At 44.1% G+C, this 20194-nt stretch overlaps 1 protein-coding gene across 1 annotated transcript in view; it reads right to left on the bottom strand.

Moving 5' to 3' along the window:
* Nucleotides 1-791: 791 nt before the first annotated feature.
* Nucleotides 792-20194, bottom strand: part of LOC120047673 (transcription factor 25-like) — a 37162-nt gene continuing 17759 nt past the window's right edge. The window contains exons 14-18 of the mRNA XM_038993228.1: nt 14020-14178; nt 12583-12673; nt 11837-11916; nt 6649-6724; nt 792-2039 (exon numbers count right to left, since the gene is read on the bottom strand). Of these exons, the coding sequence (XP_038849156.1) occupies nt 1872-2039; nt 6649-6724; nt 11837-11916; nt 12583-12673; nt 14020-14178 (574 nt within the window). The 3' untranslated portion in view covers nt 792-1871. The remainder of the gene's footprint in view (nt 2040-6648; nt 6725-11836; nt 11917-12582; nt 12674-14019; nt 14179-20194) is intronic.

Raw genomic sequence — 20194 nt, 5'->3', positions numbered from 1 at the left:
AATATCATAAAGCTTCGGTGGACAGATATTCCGTTAGAAACAGGTTAGCTAAGGTCACCAACAAGAAGATCAAAGCAATGTTGTCAAAACAACTTTTGACACCCACGACACCAGACAGAGAGAAAGAGTGCTCATGAATGCAGGGTGGCAAAATATGACTAATAAATATTCTGGTCATTGCAGGGTCATAAAAGGACACTAGGGAGGGATAGACTCAGTAATTTCCCTAGTAAACTGATATTGGAACAAGCACCAATAGAACATACGTAAGACTCTCTATTGCAGGGCTTCCCAAACTCGGTCCTCGAGACCCCAAGGAGTGTCCGTTTAGTTTTTTCCCCTAGCACCACACAGCTGATTCAAATCATCAACTAATCATCAAGCTTCGATCATTTGAATCAGCTGTGTAGTGTTAGGGCAAAAACCACGCGCACCCCTTGGGGTGCCGAGGACCAAGTTTGGGTAACACTGCTCTATTGTAACGGGAACCTGAGAGGCAGTGTCCTCAGATTGAGTAATGGCAGATGCATTAGCAACAACTGACTAACTGGTAGGTGTTATCTGATATGCAGTCAATCTTCTCAGCATCAAAGACTTCAAGAGAAGTGTAAGGACAGATATTTTGGGATGGTAGACACAGATAGCCTTGTTATTTCCAGACTGATTACCACTAACCGTGCAGCGAACACTCATGATCAGGCGGCTTGGGAGGCTAAGACACAGAATGAACCTACTATTGGCCTGGAAAGAGATTAATTATGAAATAGAATATATTTTTACTCAAGTCAATATTGAACCATATGCACAGCAAGTTTATTGTCTTTACATTAGCTTGTGTGATAAATGATTTCTAAGCAGAGTATTTACAGTAGTGGGTTGGATGCAATCCCTTCCTGATATTAACAGATGACTTGGGCCAGGAGTTTTTCCTGCCAACGTGACCTCATTGGGACCAACTTCGGGCCCTAGTTAAGAAACAGCCTAGAATTGATTTCAGGTAAGGTCAAAAATACCTCTTCAAAGAGAATCACAACAGAAAAATATCCTGATCAGTTTAAATGTAATCCTCAAAATCAGATAGAATTTAAAATGCTGTTGTCTTAGCAATAATGAACAGGGTTAATTGGGAGTCGAAGTTAAAAATGAAAGTTGTGGCTAATATTAAAAATGGAATAAGAAGTTAAGTCCATTTGTTCCACTCATAAGGTGTATTACTGTATAATTCGGACTTTTATCAGACACTCATTAACCTTTAACCTGACTCTCATCAACCCATATGGCAGTAGACTGTCAATGCGTGTACGACGTTGAGTTGCTAAGACAACACCATAGGGATTTATTCAATCATAAATGATTCCACTTCAGATATACTGTAGCAGTAGGGCATCATTATCCTTCTGATGAAACACAATATTCATGTTTTTGATAAGCAATGTTCCTTTAAAAAAGATTTAAAGAACAACTGAAAGAGTTTTTGTCTTGATGAACGCAGCCTCCTGATCTTCTAGATCAGTAAGAACAACTGTTCTGAGGAAAGAGAATGGGACAACATGAGGAAGGAGAGAGGGCTGATGGACTGACTGACTATGACAGGAGGAAGAGGTGATACTACTGTGCCTATCAGAAAGGGAGAGTTGGTTTGATGTTTGGGTCATATAGATGACCTGCCATTTCTTTCTTTAAGGTTACAGTACATCTGTTATTGCTACCCTCACTGAATCTATTCCCTCACTCACTCTTCATCCTCCTACCACCCTGCTGTACTCCATCTCCATTCATCTTAATCAACCTTTAATTTTCTTCTATCCATTCCCATCTCTATGTACCCCTCCCTCAAGTCTCACTCCACCTCTCTCTGTGTCCTACTCATCTCAGTCCCACTCCCCCTCGTCTCTGTCAGGGTTGTCCTCTCTAGGTGGCTCCTGAAACTGGATGTTGGCCAGCATGTCCCTCATGGCCAGCATCAGACGATTTACTTCCTGGTTCAGCTCCCGACCCGCCTGAGCTACTTCCAGGTCGTCCTGCGGCATCGGCTCACCCTGCAGAGACAGTGACTAGAGAGTGAGCAGTAATTATAATCATCACTGAACATGACAATACGGAAGTGTGTGTGTGTATACAGTACCTTCGGAAAGTATTCAGATCCCTAGACTTTTTCCGCATTTTGTTACGTTACAGCCTTATTCTAAAATGGAATAAATTGTTTTCCCCCTCATCGATCTACACACAATACCTCAAAATGACAAAGCAAAAAAAGTTATATATTTTTTGTGTACAAAAAAGAATGAGAATGATGGAGGCCCATGTGTTCTTGGGGACCTTCAATGCTGCATAAAATGTTTTGCACCCTTCCCCAGATCTGTGCCTCGACACAATCCTGTCTCGGAGCTCTACGGACAATTCCTTTGACCTCATAGCTTGGTTTTTGCACTGACATGCACTGTCAACTGTGGAACCTTATATAGACAGGTGTGTGCCTTTCCAAATCATGTCCAATCAATTGAATTTACCACAGGTGGACTCCACAGGTGAACATGGTCCCTAGCTGTGTGTTGCCGCTTTCCATGTCTGTTGTCTGTAACTTGTGAGGTGTGGAAACACTTTGTTGCTTTTATGAATTTTGTCTTGCTGCTTTTTGTTCTATGTTGCTCTGTCTGTATGCTACGTCTTGTTCCATGCTGCTATTGTCTATATTGTAATTGTTTTTAATAACCTGCCCAGGGACTGCGGTTGAAAATTAGCCGGCTGGCTAAAACCGGCACTTTTACTGAAACGTTGATTAATGTGCACTGTCCCTGTAAAAATAAAATAAACTCAAACTCAATCAAGTTGTTGAAACATCTCAAGGATGATCAATGGAGGGGCCTCCCGAGTGGCGCAGTGGTCTAAGGCCACTAGATATTCTGAGTTCGAGTCCAGGCTCTGTTGCAGCCAGCCGCGACCGGGAGACCCATGGGGCAGCGCACAATTGGCCCAGCATCGCCCGGGTTAGGGGAGGGTTTGGCTGGGCAGGGATATCCTTGTCTATTCGCGCACTAGCAACTCCTGTGGCGGGCAGGGCGCAGTGCACACTGACCAGGTCGCCAGGTGTATGTTGTTTCCTCCGACACATTGGTGCGGCTGGGTTCAGTGTTAAGTGGGCATTGTGTCAAGAAGCAGTGTGGCTTGGTTGGGTTGTGTTTCGGAGGACGCACGGCTCTCGACCTTCGCCTCTCCAGAGTCCGTACGGGAGTTGCAGCGATGAGACAAGACTGTAACTACCAATTGGATACCACGAATTTGGGAAAAAATTAAAAAATTAAAAAAAGGATGATCAATGGAAACACGATGCACCTGAGCTCAATTTCAATTCTCATAACAAAGGGTCTGAATACTTATGTAAATAAGGTATTTGTTCTTATTTTTTTAATAAATTTGGAACAACAATTTCTTTTTTTATTATGGGTGTAGAAAATGTATTTAATCAATTTTAGAATAAGGCTGTAATGTAACAAAATGTGGAAAAAGTCAAGGGGTCTGAATACTTCCCAAATACACTGTATGTGTATGTGTTGCTTAAATTCACCAGGAAAAGCACAATGCCATTTCTAAAGAACACCACATTATTCTCTCCTGTCTCTCTCAGGTTCAAAATGTTTCAAACGTTGCAATAAGGTATCACGTGTAAACAAATTATTTTTAAGAGACAAACAGGACCTTTATACGAGCCTAGGTGACATACAGTATGTCAGTGTTTTGTGTCTAAGTGTTTCGGGACTTTCACACAGAACATCCATTTATTAGATGAATTTCCTTTCCAACACGCAGGTCCTCTGTGATCATGGGCTGACTTCATTTTCCACACCTAAATTGTGATTTCAGACCTGTTGGATAACACTGTAGCTATTCTAGTGCAATAAAACAACTGCAAGCAGACTCTCTTCCTCCTAAACTGTCTCATTCTTATCCTAATTGCATCTCTTCCTCTTCCTAATCAGATAAGTCTCAAGATGGTTTAAAACTCGCTGCATAAAAACGCTGGGCATTGGTTAAAACGCTGGGCATTGGTTAAAACGCTGGGCATTGGTTAAAACGCTGGGCATTGGTTAAAACGCTGGGCATTGGTTAAAACGCTGGGCATTGGTTAAAACGCTGGGCATGTGTGTTTCTGTTGGTCAGTGGGTGTTTCTGGAACTTGCATGGCCAGTTGTGGCACAGGAGGACCTGAGGACACTGGAGCTCCCAGGTTGGTGGTCCACATTAGTGATTATCTTTACAATTAGCCACATGTCCTCTGATCACTAGCATGGATAGCTACACTCCGAACTAGCATGGGCATTGGAGTGAGTAAAATGGGACACGATGTTTGCTTCCTTCATTTCACGTTGCATCCCACTGCACAAGGTTACATGGCAACACACTGCCAGTCAGTGTGAGACACCTCATCAAATGTAAAAATCACTCCCACACATGTATACTGTCCATTGATGTGTTGATCATGTGGATCTTTTTTATATAGACAACTTAATGTTCTGAAGTAGGTCAACGTGACGAGAGACAATGTGGTGTGTAAATATAGGCTATCCTCTGGTTGCTGGTGCCAGGCTGCTGAGTGCTTATCCTCTCCTCTCCAGGGGTGTTTGTCACCATCTGTCTCTTGTGTTTCACCCTGTGTCACACTGCCCACTCTTTACCTCCTCTCCACTCTGCCTGAGAAGCAGGGGGAAATGGGGCGGACAGTACATGCCCTCCTCGTTGGTTGCCATGGACAACACTGAGTCAGAGAGGAATCAAGACTCTCTCTTGAAATACAACAGTTGTCTGTTCTGCTTCAACAGGACTCAAGTAACGCACCATTAAAAACAGTGCATCAAAGAGAGGCGATGTTAGCCAATCCATAGCAGTAAACTGTTTCAAATCAAGTTAGACCATACAAAACACAGTCAATCAAGAGTTCTTGTACCAAAAGCCAAGTTTGCCTCATCATCCTGTCTCCACGATATGTGCTGTATCAAATGATAGAGCCAAACTTTGTTCGGCCTCCGATGTCTCGTCACAAAGTGTTGGTTGTAGATCGTGATCAGATTGTATTAGTGGAAATCAGATAGAGGTCAGAGTCAGACACTACATAACATCATCAACGGGTCAACATTGCTCGGACCTGTCCAAAACGCGCCAGCAAACACCATTTCAAGACAAGAGCATGTTCTTCATGGGCCATATTGGTTAGTTCCAACAGAGGAACCCGTTTTTCTGTGGCAAAGTTACGCTACTGTAGACTTAATGTGGTTAAGCTGCAGTAGATCTAGTGGAGTAGGAAGCTACTCAGAAGCACTTTCTCAGGCTTGGCCACAGCACAAATAGGCATGAAATGAGTCGTATGGTTAATCCATTCAGAAACCTCCAGAGTGTTAGGGAATATCTACCCAAACTCCAGCTAATCAATGTTCCCTTCCATCCTGTCAGAACCCTTTGTGCCAACAGTAGCCCAGGATGTCTCCATTAGCTCAGCCCAACAGTAGCCCAGGATGTCTCCATTAGCTCAGCCCAACAGTAGCCCAGGATGTCTCCATTAGCTCAGCCCAACAGTAGCCCAGGATGTCTCCATTAGCTCAGCCCAACAGTAGCCCAGGATGTCTCCATTAGCTCAGCCCAACAGTAGCCCAGGATGTCTCCATTAGCTCAGCCCAACAGTAGCCCAGGATGTCTCCATTAGCTCAGCCCAACAGTAGCCCAGGATGTCTCCATTAGCTCAGCCCAACAGTAGCCCAGGATGTCTCCATTAGCTCAGCCCAACAGTAGCCCAGGATGTCTCCATTAGCTCAGCCCAACAGTAGCCCAGGATGTCTCCATTAGCTCAGCCCAACAGTAGCCCAGGATGTCTCCATTAGCTCAGCACTCCCACAAATGTAAACCAAAAAGTTTAGAGATGATTATGATGATGTCTCATCCCGCTGACCGTGGCCTTGCAACAAACTGGGCTAGTGTACGTGAGGAATCTGGGAGCTCTGAGGAAGAGACAGACCAGGTTCTCTGACTCTCGGGACACTTTATGAATGTTTTCATTGTCTGCTGCAGCAACGTGCCAATTGAAGGATCCTGTGATCTTTCTAATCTCTTTTTACACTCTTCCGTGTGTGGGAGGTCATACGCCTCAACAGCGGATGTTCCCTATTGGTCTCCCATTGGGAAAGGCACGGTGGAGATGCTAGCTATATTATCATTATAAGGCTGTGTTTCCCATCCCATCTTATTCAAGGTCCCTGCCCTATGTTAAAAAACACAGACACACACACACACACAGGCACACATTAGTGGGTTTATGAGGTCATTAACGGAAGATGGGATATTGGGGTCAAAGAACAAGCAGTCATGATGTTCTATGAAGCAGGGGACCTTTTCTTAGATTTGCCACGCTTGGGGGCATGCAGCTCTGACCTCAGGGACCACAGTGTCTGCTGATGTCCTCTTCTTCCTCTGCTACTTCTTTGTCAAATCCATATCCATTAATGTCACTGATTGGAATCAGAGTTTTCCAGATCTAAATAATCAGGCACGGACTTGAATGAAAGAACCCAAGCCATCTGCCTGACACTACAGCTCCTGAGGACCATGGTTGCATACCCCTGGTCTACTGTAGCTCACCCTCGGCCTAGCTCACTCACTTACCTGCAGGTTGAAGTTTGGCAGCAGAGAGCGGAAGAACAGTGACAGGGTGCTCTCATTGGAGGCTCCCAAACTCTGCCTGCAAACACAAAGACAAGTGAGAAAGCTAACAAGATAACACAAGCATGCAATACATTTCTCACACTCTTCTGCTGATAAGGATTCTCCCATGACCATAAATTATATCAACCATCATATACAGTGAGGTCCATGTTTTGTTGTTTTTGCTCTGTACTCCTGCACTTTGGAATGTGTACATAGTCAGAGAACCAAAAGTATTGGACAAATGTACTTATATGTGTATTAAAGTAGTCAAAAATGTAATATTTGGCCCCATATTCATAACATGCAACGACTTCAACAAGCTTGTAATACTACAAAATTGTTGGATGCATTTGCAGTTAGTTTTGGTTATGTTTCAGATTATGTGTGCCCAACAGAAATAAATTATAATGTATTATTAACCATTCCAAAAATGTGTCACTTTCCAAGTACTTTTGGACCTCACTGTAGATCATCATAAGTAGGTCCAATAGTTTTTCTGAACCCAAAGAATGCTCTGCTTTTATGTTGCGGTTACAGATCAGTGCTAAATTGTAACCATTAACCCCCCACCCATTAATGAAAATCATTACTTCAACCACTTACACACCCCCAGTTCTTTATCAATCAAAACACTTCTCCATGACCATGTTTGTAAAGCTTGTATGGAAAAAGCAACCATCAGGAAGAAATAGTAGGGCTGTCCTCAGACATGGGTGTGCTGCCATTCTAAGTAGTTCTCACCAGAGATCATCAGGACAGGGTACAGTATGTACAGTGTGCTCCACACAACAGACCTCAGAACTTTAGGTCTTCCCCACTTAAAACAAATACTACACTTTCTCTTGACTAGGGGTCAATTTGTCATGTTTTTAGTTATCACCGTATTCACCTCTCTGATGGTTTGATGCCTCCCTACCATCCACCACTGACCCTGCGGGTTAACAGCTATCACAAGACGGGAGGAAAGATGCCTCACTCAGGAGCCAACAACACTCCTGTAACCACATGCTATTTCAGAGAAACTGATAACAACGAGAGGGGAGAAGAGAGAGATTGAAGAGAGGGATAGGTGGGAGGGAGAGAAAGAAGGGAGGCAGAGAAGGAAGGGTGTGTCAGGGATAGACCATCGAGAGGAGAGATGCAAGCCATGTGAAATCAAGGCTACTCTTTATGCCAAACTTACATCAATGGCGTTTGCCACCATTGGCAAAGACAGAGAGAGGGTTAACTCACCTCCCCCGGTCTACATAACCGTGTGCCTTCCAATGTCCACACTCCTGAACATTATAAATGGATCACCACCATCCCCTAATATACCTTCATTAGAGATCCTCAATGGAGTCAGTGACCAGTGGGCCAGTCAGTCTTAGGTAGACTGAAACAAACCCAGCTTTATTGGTTCTGCTTAGGAAAACACAAGCAGATACTGTCCTGACTCTTGGTTTTCAGTCCAGAGGCACCAACAGGATTGCTGATCCAAGTAGACATAGAGAAGAACCTAGCGATCTGAAGGAGCCACATTCTATAACTAGCTAAAGTGCATTCAGAAAGTATTCAGACCCCTTGACTTTTTCCACAAATTGATTAAATTCATTGTTTTCCTCATCAATTGACATACTATACCCCATAATGACAAACCAAAAACAGGTTTAGACATAAACATGTAAACCTTCTTTACACAAGTATTCAGACTCTTTGCTATGAGACTCGAAATTGAGATCAGGTGCATCCTGTTTCCATTGATCATCCTTGAGATGTTTCAACAACTTGATTGGAGTCCACCTGTGGTAAATTCAATTGATTGGACATGATTTGGAAAGGCACACACCAGTCTATGTAACATCCCACTGTTGACAGTGTACGTCAGTGCAAAACCAAGCCGTAATGTCAAAGGAATTGTCCATAGAGCTCCGAGACAGGATTGTGTCGAGGCACAGATCTGGGGAAGGGTACAAAACATTTTCTGCAGCATTGAAGGTCCCCAAGAACACATGGACCTCCATCATTCTCATTCTTTTTTTACACACAAAAAAAAAAAAAAAAAAGTGCTTTGTCATTATGAGGTATTGTGTGTAGATTGATAAGGGGGAAAACTATTTATTCCATTTTAGAATAAGGCTGTAACGTAACAAAATGCGGAAAAAGACTAGGGATCTGAATACTTTCCGAAGGTACTGTATACACACACACACACTTCCGTATTGTCATGTTCAGTGATGATTATAATTACTGCTCACTCTCTAGTCACTGTCTCTGCAGGGTGAGCCGATGCCGCAGGACGACCTGGAAGTAGCTCAGGCGGGTCGGGAGCTGAACCAGGAAGTAAATCGTCTGATGGTGGCCATCAGGGACATGCTGGCCAACATCCAGTTTCAGGAGCAACCTAGAGAGGACAACCCTGACAGGATTGTGTCGAGGCACAGATCTGGGGAAAGGTACCACAACATTTCTGCAGCATTGAAGGTCCCCAAGAACACAGTGGCCTGCATCATTCTTAAATGGAAGAAGTTTGGAACCACCAAGACTCTTCCTAGAGCTAGCCGACCGGCCAAACTGAGCAATCGGAGGAGAAGGGCCTTGGTTAGGGAGGTGACCAAGAACCCGATGGTCACTCTGACAGAGCTCCAGAATTCCTCTGTGGAGACAGAATAACCTTCCAGAAGGACAACCATCTCTGCAGCACTCCACCAATCAGGCCTTTATGGTAGTGGCCAGACAGAAGCCACTCCTCAGTAAAGGCACATGACAGCCCGCTTGGAGTTTGCCAAAAGGCACCTAAAGACTCTCAGACCATGAGAAACTAGATTCTCTGGTCTGATGAAACCAAGATTGAACTCTCTGGCCTGAATGCCAAGTGTCATGTCTGGAGGAAACCTGGCACCATCCCTACGGCGAAGCATGGTGGTGGCAGCATCATGCTGTGGGGATGTTTTTCAGCGGCAGGGACTGGGAGACTAGTCAGGATCGAGGGAAAGATGAACGGAGCAAAGTACAGAGAGCTCCTCAATGAAAACCTGCTCCAGAGCACTCAGGACCTCAGACTGGGGGCGAAGGTTCACCTTCCAACAGGACAATGACAAGACAACACTGGAGTGGCTTCGGGGCAAGTTTATGAATGTCCATGAGTGGTCCAGCCAGAGCCTGGACTTGAACCCGATCGAACATCTCTGGAGAAACCTGAAAATAGCTTTGGAGCAACGCTCCCCATCCAACCTGACAGAGCTTGAGAGGAGCAGAGAAGAATGGGAGAAACTCCCCAAATACAGGTGTGCCAAGCTTGTATCGTCATACCCAAGAAGACTCAAGGCTGTAATCGCTGCCAAAGGTGCTTCAACAAAGTACTGAGTAAAGGTTCTGAATACCTATGTAAATGGATTATTTTAGTTTAATATTTTGAATACATTTGCAAAAATGTCAAAAAACTGTTTTTGCTTTGTCATGAGGTATTGTGTGTAGATTGATGAGGGAAAAATTGATTTAATCAATTTTAGAATAAGACTAGCGTAACAAAATGTGGAAAAAGTAAAGGGGTCTGAATACTTTCCGAATGTACTGTTTGTATATACAGTTGAAGTTGGAAGTTTACATACACCATAGCCAAATACATTTAAACTCAGTTTTTCACAATTCCTGACATTTAATCCTAGTAAAAATTCCCTGTTTTAGGTCAGTTAGGATCACCACTTTATTTTAAGAATGTGAAATGTCAGAATAATAGTAGAGAGAATGATTTATTTCAGCTTTTATTTCTTTCATCACATTCCCAGTGGGTCAGAAGTTTACATACACTCAATTAGTATTTGGGAGCATTGCCTTTAAATTGTTTAACTTGGGTGAAACATTTCAGGTAGCCTTCCACAAGCTTCCCACAATAAGTTGGGTGAATTTTGGCCCATTCCTCCTGACAGAGCTGGTGTAACTGAGTCAGGTTTGTAGGCCTCCTTGCTCGCACACGCTTTTTAATTTCTGCCCACAGATTTTTTATAGAATTGAGGTCAGGGCTTTGTGATGGTCACTCCAATACCTTGACTTTGTTGTCCTTAAGCCCTTTGCCACAACTTTGGAAGTATGCTTGGGGTCATTGTCCATTTGGAAGACCCATTTGTGACCAAGCATTAACTTCCTGATTGATGTCTTGAGATGTTGCTTCAATATATCCACATAATTTTCCTGCCTCATGATGACATCTATTTTGTGAAGTGCACCAGTCCCTCCTGCAGCAAAGCACCCCCACAACATGATGCTGCCACCCCCGTGCTTCACGGTTAGGATGGTGTTCTTCAGCTTGCAAGCATCCCCCTTTTTCCTCAAAACATAACGATGGTTATTATGGCCAAACAGTTCTATTTTTTGTTTCATCAGACCAGAGGACATTTCTCCAATAAGTACGATCTTGACCCCATGTGCAGTTGCAAACCGTAGTCTCGATTCTTTATGGCGGTTTTGGAGCAGTGGATTCTTTCTTGCTGAGCAGCCTTTCAGGTTATGTCGATATAAGACTCGTTTTACTGTGGATATAGATACTTTTGTAACTGTTTCCTCCACCATCTTCACAAGGTCCTTTGCTGTTGTTCTGGGTTTGATTTGCACTTTTCGCACCAAAGTACGTTCATCTCTAGGAGACCTTTGCTGGTCTTGGCTGATTTCTTTTGATTTTCCCATGATGTCAAGTAAAGAGGCACTGAGTTTGAAGGTAGGCCTTGAAATACATCCACAGGTACACCTCCAATTGACTCATATTATGTCAATTAGCCTATCAGAAGCTTCTAAAGCCATGACATCATTTTCTGGAATTTTCCAAGCTGTTTAAAGGCACAGTCAGCTTAGTGTATGTAAACTTCTGACCCACTGGAATTGTGATACAGTGAACTATAAGTGAAATAATCTGTCTGTAAACAATTGTTGGAAAAATTACTTATGTCATGCACAAAGTAGATGTCCTAACCGACTTTCCAAAACTATAGTTTGTTAACAAGAAAATTGTGGAGTGCTTGAAAAACTAGTTTTAATGACTCCAATCTAAGTGTATGTAAACTTCCGACTTCAACTGTATTGTGTGTACTATATAAAAACCTACACTGGTACATACCTTACCTTGCACAAGATATGTATAATGACACAAGTTAGGACATGTTTGGAGGGTTACCTCTCAGGCCGGGTGTATGAGGCCACTGAGTCCAGCGGGGGGAGAGGATCGAACCCCATCACCGACTGAGTGGTCACCTCCTGGGAGAGAACACACACAATTCACCATTACAGTAAACATATTGACGGCCTATCCTCACTAACACTGTTACTGATGTAATTGTCAGGCATCCAAAACATCAACGTTGATCTTGTTTGTGTTATGAGGACCTCTCGATGAGGATGTCCAATCATTATATTTGATTGCGTTCTTCATGCAACCAATAAGGAAGCCGTATGCCAGTGGTTAATTCCCTCTTTCAACTAGAGGACTACATTCTTAGCATAATTTGGCATGCTCTGTACTGTAGCGGTTGTGTATGTGTACGCTACTCTCATGCAAACCACATTTACTCTGTGGGACATTTCATGTTATAAACATACAGGATATACATTGTACAGAATGAATGAATACAACCATTCATGATCATGTGATAAAGCAGTAAGGAAATTATACTATGATTAGATAAGTCACTCTATTCCCCTATATACTGTGTGCTACTATTGACCAGGGTTATGGCTGGTCAAAAGTCATGCAATATAAGGGGAAAGGGTGCTTTTTGAGACACAGACATAATAATAGAGTAAAGCTGGTTGCCAAATCCGTTTCTGATTTAACAAACAACATGACAATGAATGACTGGGCTAAATCAGAAACAGAACTGGTGGCCAGGGTATAGTAGAGTGGCTGTTGCCTGAGGCTCTCACCAGCGGTAGAGTGGAGGTGGCCTCTTTGATTTCAGACAGGATGACGTGGCGATGGATGTTTAGGGGGGCACTCTGGTACCTCTGCTTCCTCCTAGGGAGGTGGAGGAGACAGGAGGGGAAACCAAAGTCAGAGACACATAGGCCGGGGCCTCCCGAATGGTGCAGCGGTCTAAGGCACTGCATTGCAGTGCTTGAGGCGTCACTACAGCCCCGGGTTAGATTCTAGGCTGTGTCACAGCCAGCCGTAACCGGGAGACCCATGAGACGGCGCACAATTGGGCCAGCGTCGTCCAGGTTAGGGGAGGGTTTGGCCGGCCGGGATCACAAAAACATCGTAACAGTACAAAAACGATATAATAATAATAATAAAATAAAATAAAAAAGAGACACATAGGCTATGATGCTGCCACCACAATACTTGAAAATACAGTGGGTTTCACTCTGTGTTGTGTTGTATTGTATTGGACTCAAGCCTGTCATTTTTTATTTAGGCAAAAAAGCACATTTCTTTGCCGTGTTGTCATGCAGTATTACTTAACGGCCTTGTTGCAAACAGAATGAATGAAGTGGACTGTTTAACACCGGCTTCATTCTTTTCACATTGCCATACATGACAGATATGTGGAGTGAATGCAATGTAGTTTATCCTCTGTATTTTCAAGTTATATGCTTGCAGCATCATGTTATGGTTATGCTTGTCACCTGCAGGAACTCGGGAGTTTGTCAGGATCATAATAAATATGAAAGGAGCAAAGCCCAGATAAAAAGTTAGAGGAAACCCTGTCTCAGTCTTCTGAACACATAACCCTGGTATAGTTTTATATTTCAGCAGGACAATTAAACAAATTGTAATGCCGTAATTGTAATGCCAAGAGGTGTTGAGTGTTCCTGAATGGCCCAGTCTCAGTCCTAATTTAAATCTGCTTGAAAATCAGAGACAAGGTTTGAATATTGCTGTCCATCAATGACTTCCAATCAAATTTACTGAGCTTGAGAAATAAAAAATAATAATTAAAAAATGTATATATGTTGCCCTAACATTTGTGCAAAGTTGGTAGATTCTTATTCCAAATGTTTTACAGCTGTAATGGCTGCCAAATGTGCTTCCACCAAGTAATAACCCTGGGGTGTGAAGACATACGCAATCCAGACATCTTAATTATATTTTATTAATTTGGAAAATGTTCTATAATTTTTCTTTCACATTGGAAATGTGGAGTAGAACAATGATAGAAAAACAATCTAATGTAATCTATTTTTGTATTTCGTTTTAAGGCAGCAAGCTTGGAATCCACACTGAACATTGCTCCAATCAATCAATGAATATTACTTATTAAACAGAAATACTCAGGATAGAGGTGAATGGGGTAAAGAGGAACAGTTTGGGCGGTTGGAAAGGTAATAATGCCAGTGGTCTAGAGTCCAAGGGGCTCTTACTTGTTTTGGCAGTCCTCCACCAGAGGGTCTTTAGTGTCGACTCGTCGTAACACCTCCCTCACACACTCCTCCAGCCACAGCAGGACCCCTCCCTCCCTCCACAGGGTGTGCGTCCGCCCCACGTACAGAGATACCAGTTCATCCAGGGCAGGAGACTGCCTAGAAAGAGGGAAAGAGATGGGAAAAAGGAATAATTAAATTTGTCACTCGAATACAATTTCATGACAATAAATGATGATTCAATTCCATTAGGCTGACTGACACAGAAGAGGTGCATATAGGGAAGACATGACAGACAGGGAGACATGATTCCATTAGGCTGACTGACACAGAAGAGGTGCATTTAGTAAAATGGCGGCAGAAGAAATTACAGCAGTTTTACGAGCACCCAACCAATTGTGCTATTATGTGTTTTTTCCCACATGATTTGTAACTTATTTTGTACATAATGTTTCTGCCACCGTATCTTACGGCAAAAAAGAGCTTCTGGATATCAGGACAGCGATCACTCACCTCGGATTAGACAAATATTTTTCTTCAACAAGCAGGATGCACAGGATATACTGCTAACAGTATATACATACCCGTTATGCGCAAGAGAAAGAGACGCAGGTACAGAGGACACAGGGCGGGGTGCCTCGTAAGGATCCACAGAAGGCGAGTGTGAAAGCTGCCGTTACCGTCAATATACCTCGTCAACGTACAATCATTGGACAATAAATTAGACGAGGTACGATCACGAATACCCTACCAACGGGACATCAAAAACTGTAACATCTTATGTTTCACGGAATCGTGGCTGAATGATGACATGGATATTCAGCTAGCAGGATATTCTTCCGATTGCATCGAGGACGTCGTCCCCACAGTGACTGTACGTACATACCCCAACCAGAAGCCATGGATTACAGGCAAAATTCGCCCTGAGCTAAAGGGTAGAGCTGCCTCTTTCAAGGTGCAGGACTCTAACCCAGAAGCTTATAAGAAATCCTGCTATGCCCTCAGACGAACCATCAAACAGGCAAAGCACTAATACAGGGCTAAGATTGAATCGTACTACACCGGCTCCGACGCTCCACAATGAAATAGGGTGCAGGCCAGGCAGCAGGCTGTTAGCCAGCCTGCCAGCTTAGTGGAGTCTGCCACTAGCAGTCAGTGTAGTCAGCTCAGCTATCCCCATTGAGACCATGTCTGTGCCTCGACCTAGGTTGGGCAAAACTAAACATGGCGCCTTAGCAATCTCACTAGGATAAAGACCTCCTCCATTCCTGCCATTATTGAAAGAGATCATGATACCTCACATCTCAAAATAGGGCTACTTAATGTTAGATCCCTCACTTCAAAGGCAGTTATAGTCAATGAACTAATCACTGATCATAATCTTGATGTGATTGGCCTGACTGAAACATGGCTTAAGCCTGATGAATTTACTGTGTAAAATGAGGCCTCACCTCCTGGTGACACTAGTTTCTAGTCATGAAATCTATGCAGCCTACTCAATCACTTTTTATAGCTACTGTTTACAGGCCTCCTGGGCCATATACAGCATTCCTCACTGAGTTCCCTGAATTCCTATCGGACCTTGTAGTCATAGCAGATAATATTCAAATTTTTGGTGATTTTAATATTCACAAGAAAAAGTCCACAGACCCACTCCAAAAGGCTTCGGAGCCATCATCGACTCAGTGGGTTTTGTCCAACATGTCTCTGGACCTACTCACTGTCACAGTCATACTCTGGACCTAGTTTTGTCCCATGGAATAAATGTTGTAGATCTTAATGTTTTTCCTCATAATCCTGGACTATCGGACCACCATTTTATTACGTTTGCAATCGTAACAAATAATCTGCTCAGACCCCAACCAAGGAGCATCAAAAGTCGTGCAATTAATTCTCAGACAACACAAAGATTCCTTGATGCCCTTCCAGACTCCCTCTGCCTACCCAAGGACGTCAGAGGACAGAAATCATTTAACCACCTAACTGAGGAACTCAATTTAACCTTGCGCAATACCCTAGATGCAGTTGCACCCCTAAAAACGAAAAACATTTGTCATAAGAAACTAGCTCCCTGGTATACAGAAAATACCCGAGCTCTGAAGCAAGCTTCCAGAAAATTGGAACGGAAAAGGCGCCACACCAAACTGGAAGTCTTCCGACTAGCTTGGAAAGACAGTACCGTGCAGTATCGAAGAGCCCTCACTGCTGCTCGATCATCCTATTTTCCAACTTGATTGAGGAAAATAAGAACAATCCGAAATTTCTTTTTGATACTGTCGCAAAGCTAACTAAAAAGCAGCATTCCCCAAGTGACGATGGCTTTCACTTCAGCAATAATAAATTCATGAACTTCTTTGAGGAAAAGATCATGATCATTAGAAAGCAAATTACGGACTCCTCTTTAAATCTGCGTATTCCTCCAAAGCTCAGCTGTCCTGAGTGTGCACAACTCTGCCAGGACCTAGGATCAAGAGAGACACTTAAGTGTTTTAGTACTACATCTCTTGACACAATGATGAAAATAATCATGGCCTCTAAACCTTCAAGCTGCATACTGGACCCTATTCCAACTAAACTACTGAAAGAGCTGCTTCCTGTGCTCGGCCCTCCTATGTTGAACATAATAAACGGCTCTCTATCCACCGGATGTGTACCAAACTCACTAAAAGTGGCAGTAATAAAGCCTCTCTTGAAAAAGCCAAACCTTGACCCAGAAAATATAAAAACTACCGGCCTATATCGAATCTTCCATTCCTCTCAATTTTTTTTGAAAAAGCTGTTGCGCAGCAACTCACTGCCTTCCTGAAGACAAACAATGTATACGAAATGCTTCACTCTCGTTTTAGACCCCATCATAGCACTGAGACTGCACTTGTGAAGGTGGTAAATGACCTTTTAATGGCATCAGACCAAGGCTCTGCATCTGTCCTCGTGCTCCTAGACCTTAGTGCTGCCTTTGATACCATCGATCACCACATTCTTTTGGAGAGATTGGAAACCCAAATTGGTCTACATGGACAAGTTCTGGCCTGGTTTAGATCTTATCTGTCGGAAAGATATCAGTTTGTCTCTGTGAATGGTTTGTCCTCTGACAAATCAACTGTACATTTCGGTGTTCCTCAAGGTTCCGTTTTGGGACCAATATTGTTTTCACTATATATTTTACCTCTTGGGGATGTCATTCGAAAACATAATGTTAACTTTCACTGCTATGCGGATGACACACAGCTGTACATTTCAATGAAACATGGTGAAGCCCCAAAATTGCCCTCGCTAGAAGCCTGTGTTTCAGACATAAGGAAGTGGATGGCTGCAAACTTTCTACTTTTAAACTCGGACAAAACAGAGATGCTTGTTCTAGGTCCCAAGAAACAAAGAGATCTTCTGTTGAATCTGACAATTAATCTTGATGGTTGTACAGTCGTCTCAAATAAAACTGTGAAGGACCTCGGCGTTACTCTGGGCCCTGATCTCTCTCTCTGGACCCTGATCATATTACTCCAGTGCTAGCCTCCCTACACTGGCTTCCTGTTAAGGCAAGGGCTGATTTCAAGGTTTTACTGCTAACCTACAAAGCATTACATGGGCTTGCTCCTACCTATCTTTCCGATTTGGTCCTGCCGTACATACCTACACGTACGCTACGGTCACAAGACGCAGGCCTCCTAATTGTCCCTAGAATTTCTAAGCAAACAGCTGGAGGCAGGGCTTTCTCCTATAGAGCTCAATTTTTATGGAATGGTCTGCCTACCCATGTGAGAGACGCAGACTCGGTCTCAACTTTTAAGTCTTTACTGAAGACTCATCTCTTCAGTGGGTCATATGATTGAGTGTAGTCTGGCCCAGGAGTGTGAAGGTGAACGGAAAGGCTCTGGAGCAACGAACCGCCCTTGCTGTCTCTGCCTGGCCGGTTCCCCTCTCTCCACTGGGATTCTCTGCCTCTAACCCTATTACAGGGGCTGAGTCACTGGCTTACTGGTGCTCTTTCATGCCGTCCCTAGGAGGGGTGTGTCACTTGAGTGGGTTGAGTCACTGACGTGATCTTCCTGTCTGGGTTGTGCCGTGGCGGAGATCTTTGTGGGCTATACTCGGCCTTGTCTCAGGATTGTAAGTTGGTGGTTGAAGATATCCCTCTAGTGGTGTGGGGGCTGTGCTTTGGCAAAGTGGGTGGGGTTATATCCTTCCTGTTTGGCCCTGTCCGGGGGTATCATCGGATGGGGCCACAGTGTCTCCTGACCCCTCCTGTCTCAGCCTCCAGTATTTATGCTGCAGTAGTTTATGTGTCGGGGTGCTAGGGTCAGTTTGTTATATCTGGAGTACTTCTCCTGTCTTATCCGGTGTCCTGTGTGAATTTAAGTATGCTCTCTCTTATTCTCTCTTTCTCTCTTTCTTTCTCTCTCTCGGAGGACCTGAGCCCTAGGACCATGCCTCAGGACTACCTGGCATGATGACTCCTTGCTGTCCCCAGTCCACCTGGCCGTGCTGCTGCTCCAGTTTCAACTGTTCTGCCTGCAGCTATGGAACCTTGACCTGTTCACCGGACGTACTACCTGTCCCAGACCTGCTGTTTTCAACTCTCTAGAGACTGCAGGAGCGGTAGAGATACTCTTAATGATCGGCTATGAAAAGCCAACTGACATTTACTCCTGAGGTGCTGACTTGCTGCACCCTCGACAACTACGGTGATTATTATTATTTGACCATGCTGGTAATTTATGAACATTTGAACATCTTGGCCATGGTTATAATCTCCACCCGGCACAGCCAGAAGAGGACTGGCCACCCCTCATAGCCTGGTTCCTCTCTAGGTTTCTTCCTAGGTTTTGGCCTTTCTAGGGAGTTTTTCCTAGCCACCGTGCTTCTACACCTGTATTGCTTGCTGTTTGGGGTTTTAGGCTGGGTTTCTGTACAGCACTTTGAGATATAGGCTGATGTAAGAAGGGCTATATAAATACATTTGATTTGATGTGGCAGGGCATGCAAACTATTACAGACTACAAAGGGAAGCACAACCGCGAACTGCCCAGTGACACGAGCCTACCAGACGAGCTAAATCACTTCTATGCTCGCTCAACACTGAGGCATACATGAGAGCATCAGCTGTTCCGGGCGACTGTGTGATCACGCTTTCCGTAGCCAACGTGAGTAAGATCTTTAAACAGGTCAACATTCACAAGGCTGCGGGGCCAGACGGATTAGCAGGATGTGTGCTGACCAACTGGCAGGTGTCTTCACTGACATTTTCAACTTGTCCCTGATTGAGTCTGTAATACCAACATGTTTTAAGCAGACCACCATAGTCCCTGTGCCCAAGAACACTAAGGCAACCTGCCTAAATGATTACAGACTCGTAGGACTCATGTCCATAGCAATGAAGTGCTTTGAAAGGCTGGTAATGGCTCACATCAACACCATTATCCCAGAAACCCTAGACCTACAATTTGCATACTGCCAAAACAGATCCACAGATGATGCAATCTCTATTGCACTCCACACTGCCCTTTCCCACCTGGACAAAAGGGACACCTACGTGAGAATGCTATTCATTGACTACAGCACTCAACACCATAGTACCCTCAAAGCTCATCACTAAACTAAGGATCCTGGGACTAAACACCTCCCTCTGCAACTGGATCCTGGACTTCCTGATGGGCCGCCCCCAGGTGGTGAGAGTAGGTAGCAACACATCTGCCACGCTGATCCTCAACACTGGAGCCCCTCAGGGGGACGTGCTCAGTCCCCTCCTGTACTCCCTGTTCACCCACAACTATGTGGCCAGGCACGACTCCAACACCATCATTAAGTTTTCAGACGACACAACAGTGGTAGGCCTGATCACCGACAACGACGAGACAGTCGATAGGGAGGAGATCAGAGACCTGGCCGGGTGGTGCCAGAATAACAACCTATCACTCAACCTAACTAAGACTAAGGAGATGATTGTGGACTACAGGAAAAGGAGGACCGAGCACGCCCCCATTCTCATCGACGGGGCTGTAGTGGAGCAGGTTGAGAGTTCAAGTTCCTTGGTGTCCACATCACCAACAAACTAGAATGGTCCAAACACACCAAGACAGTCGTGAGGAGGGCATGACAAAGCCTATTCCCCCTCAGGAAACTAAAAAGATTTGGCATGGGTCCTCAGATCGTCAAAAGGTTCTACAGCTGCAACATC

The sequence above is a fragment of the Salvelinus namaycush genome, chromosome 1 (assembly GCF_016432855.1).
Source record: "Salvelinus namaycush isolate Seneca chromosome 1, SaNama_1.0, whole genome shotgun sequence".
Taxonomy (NCBI): Eukaryota; Metazoa; Chordata; class Actinopteri; order Salmoniformes; family Salmonidae; genus Salvelinus; species Salvelinus namaycush.
This window is presented reverse-complemented; position numbering and strand designations above follow the sequence as displayed.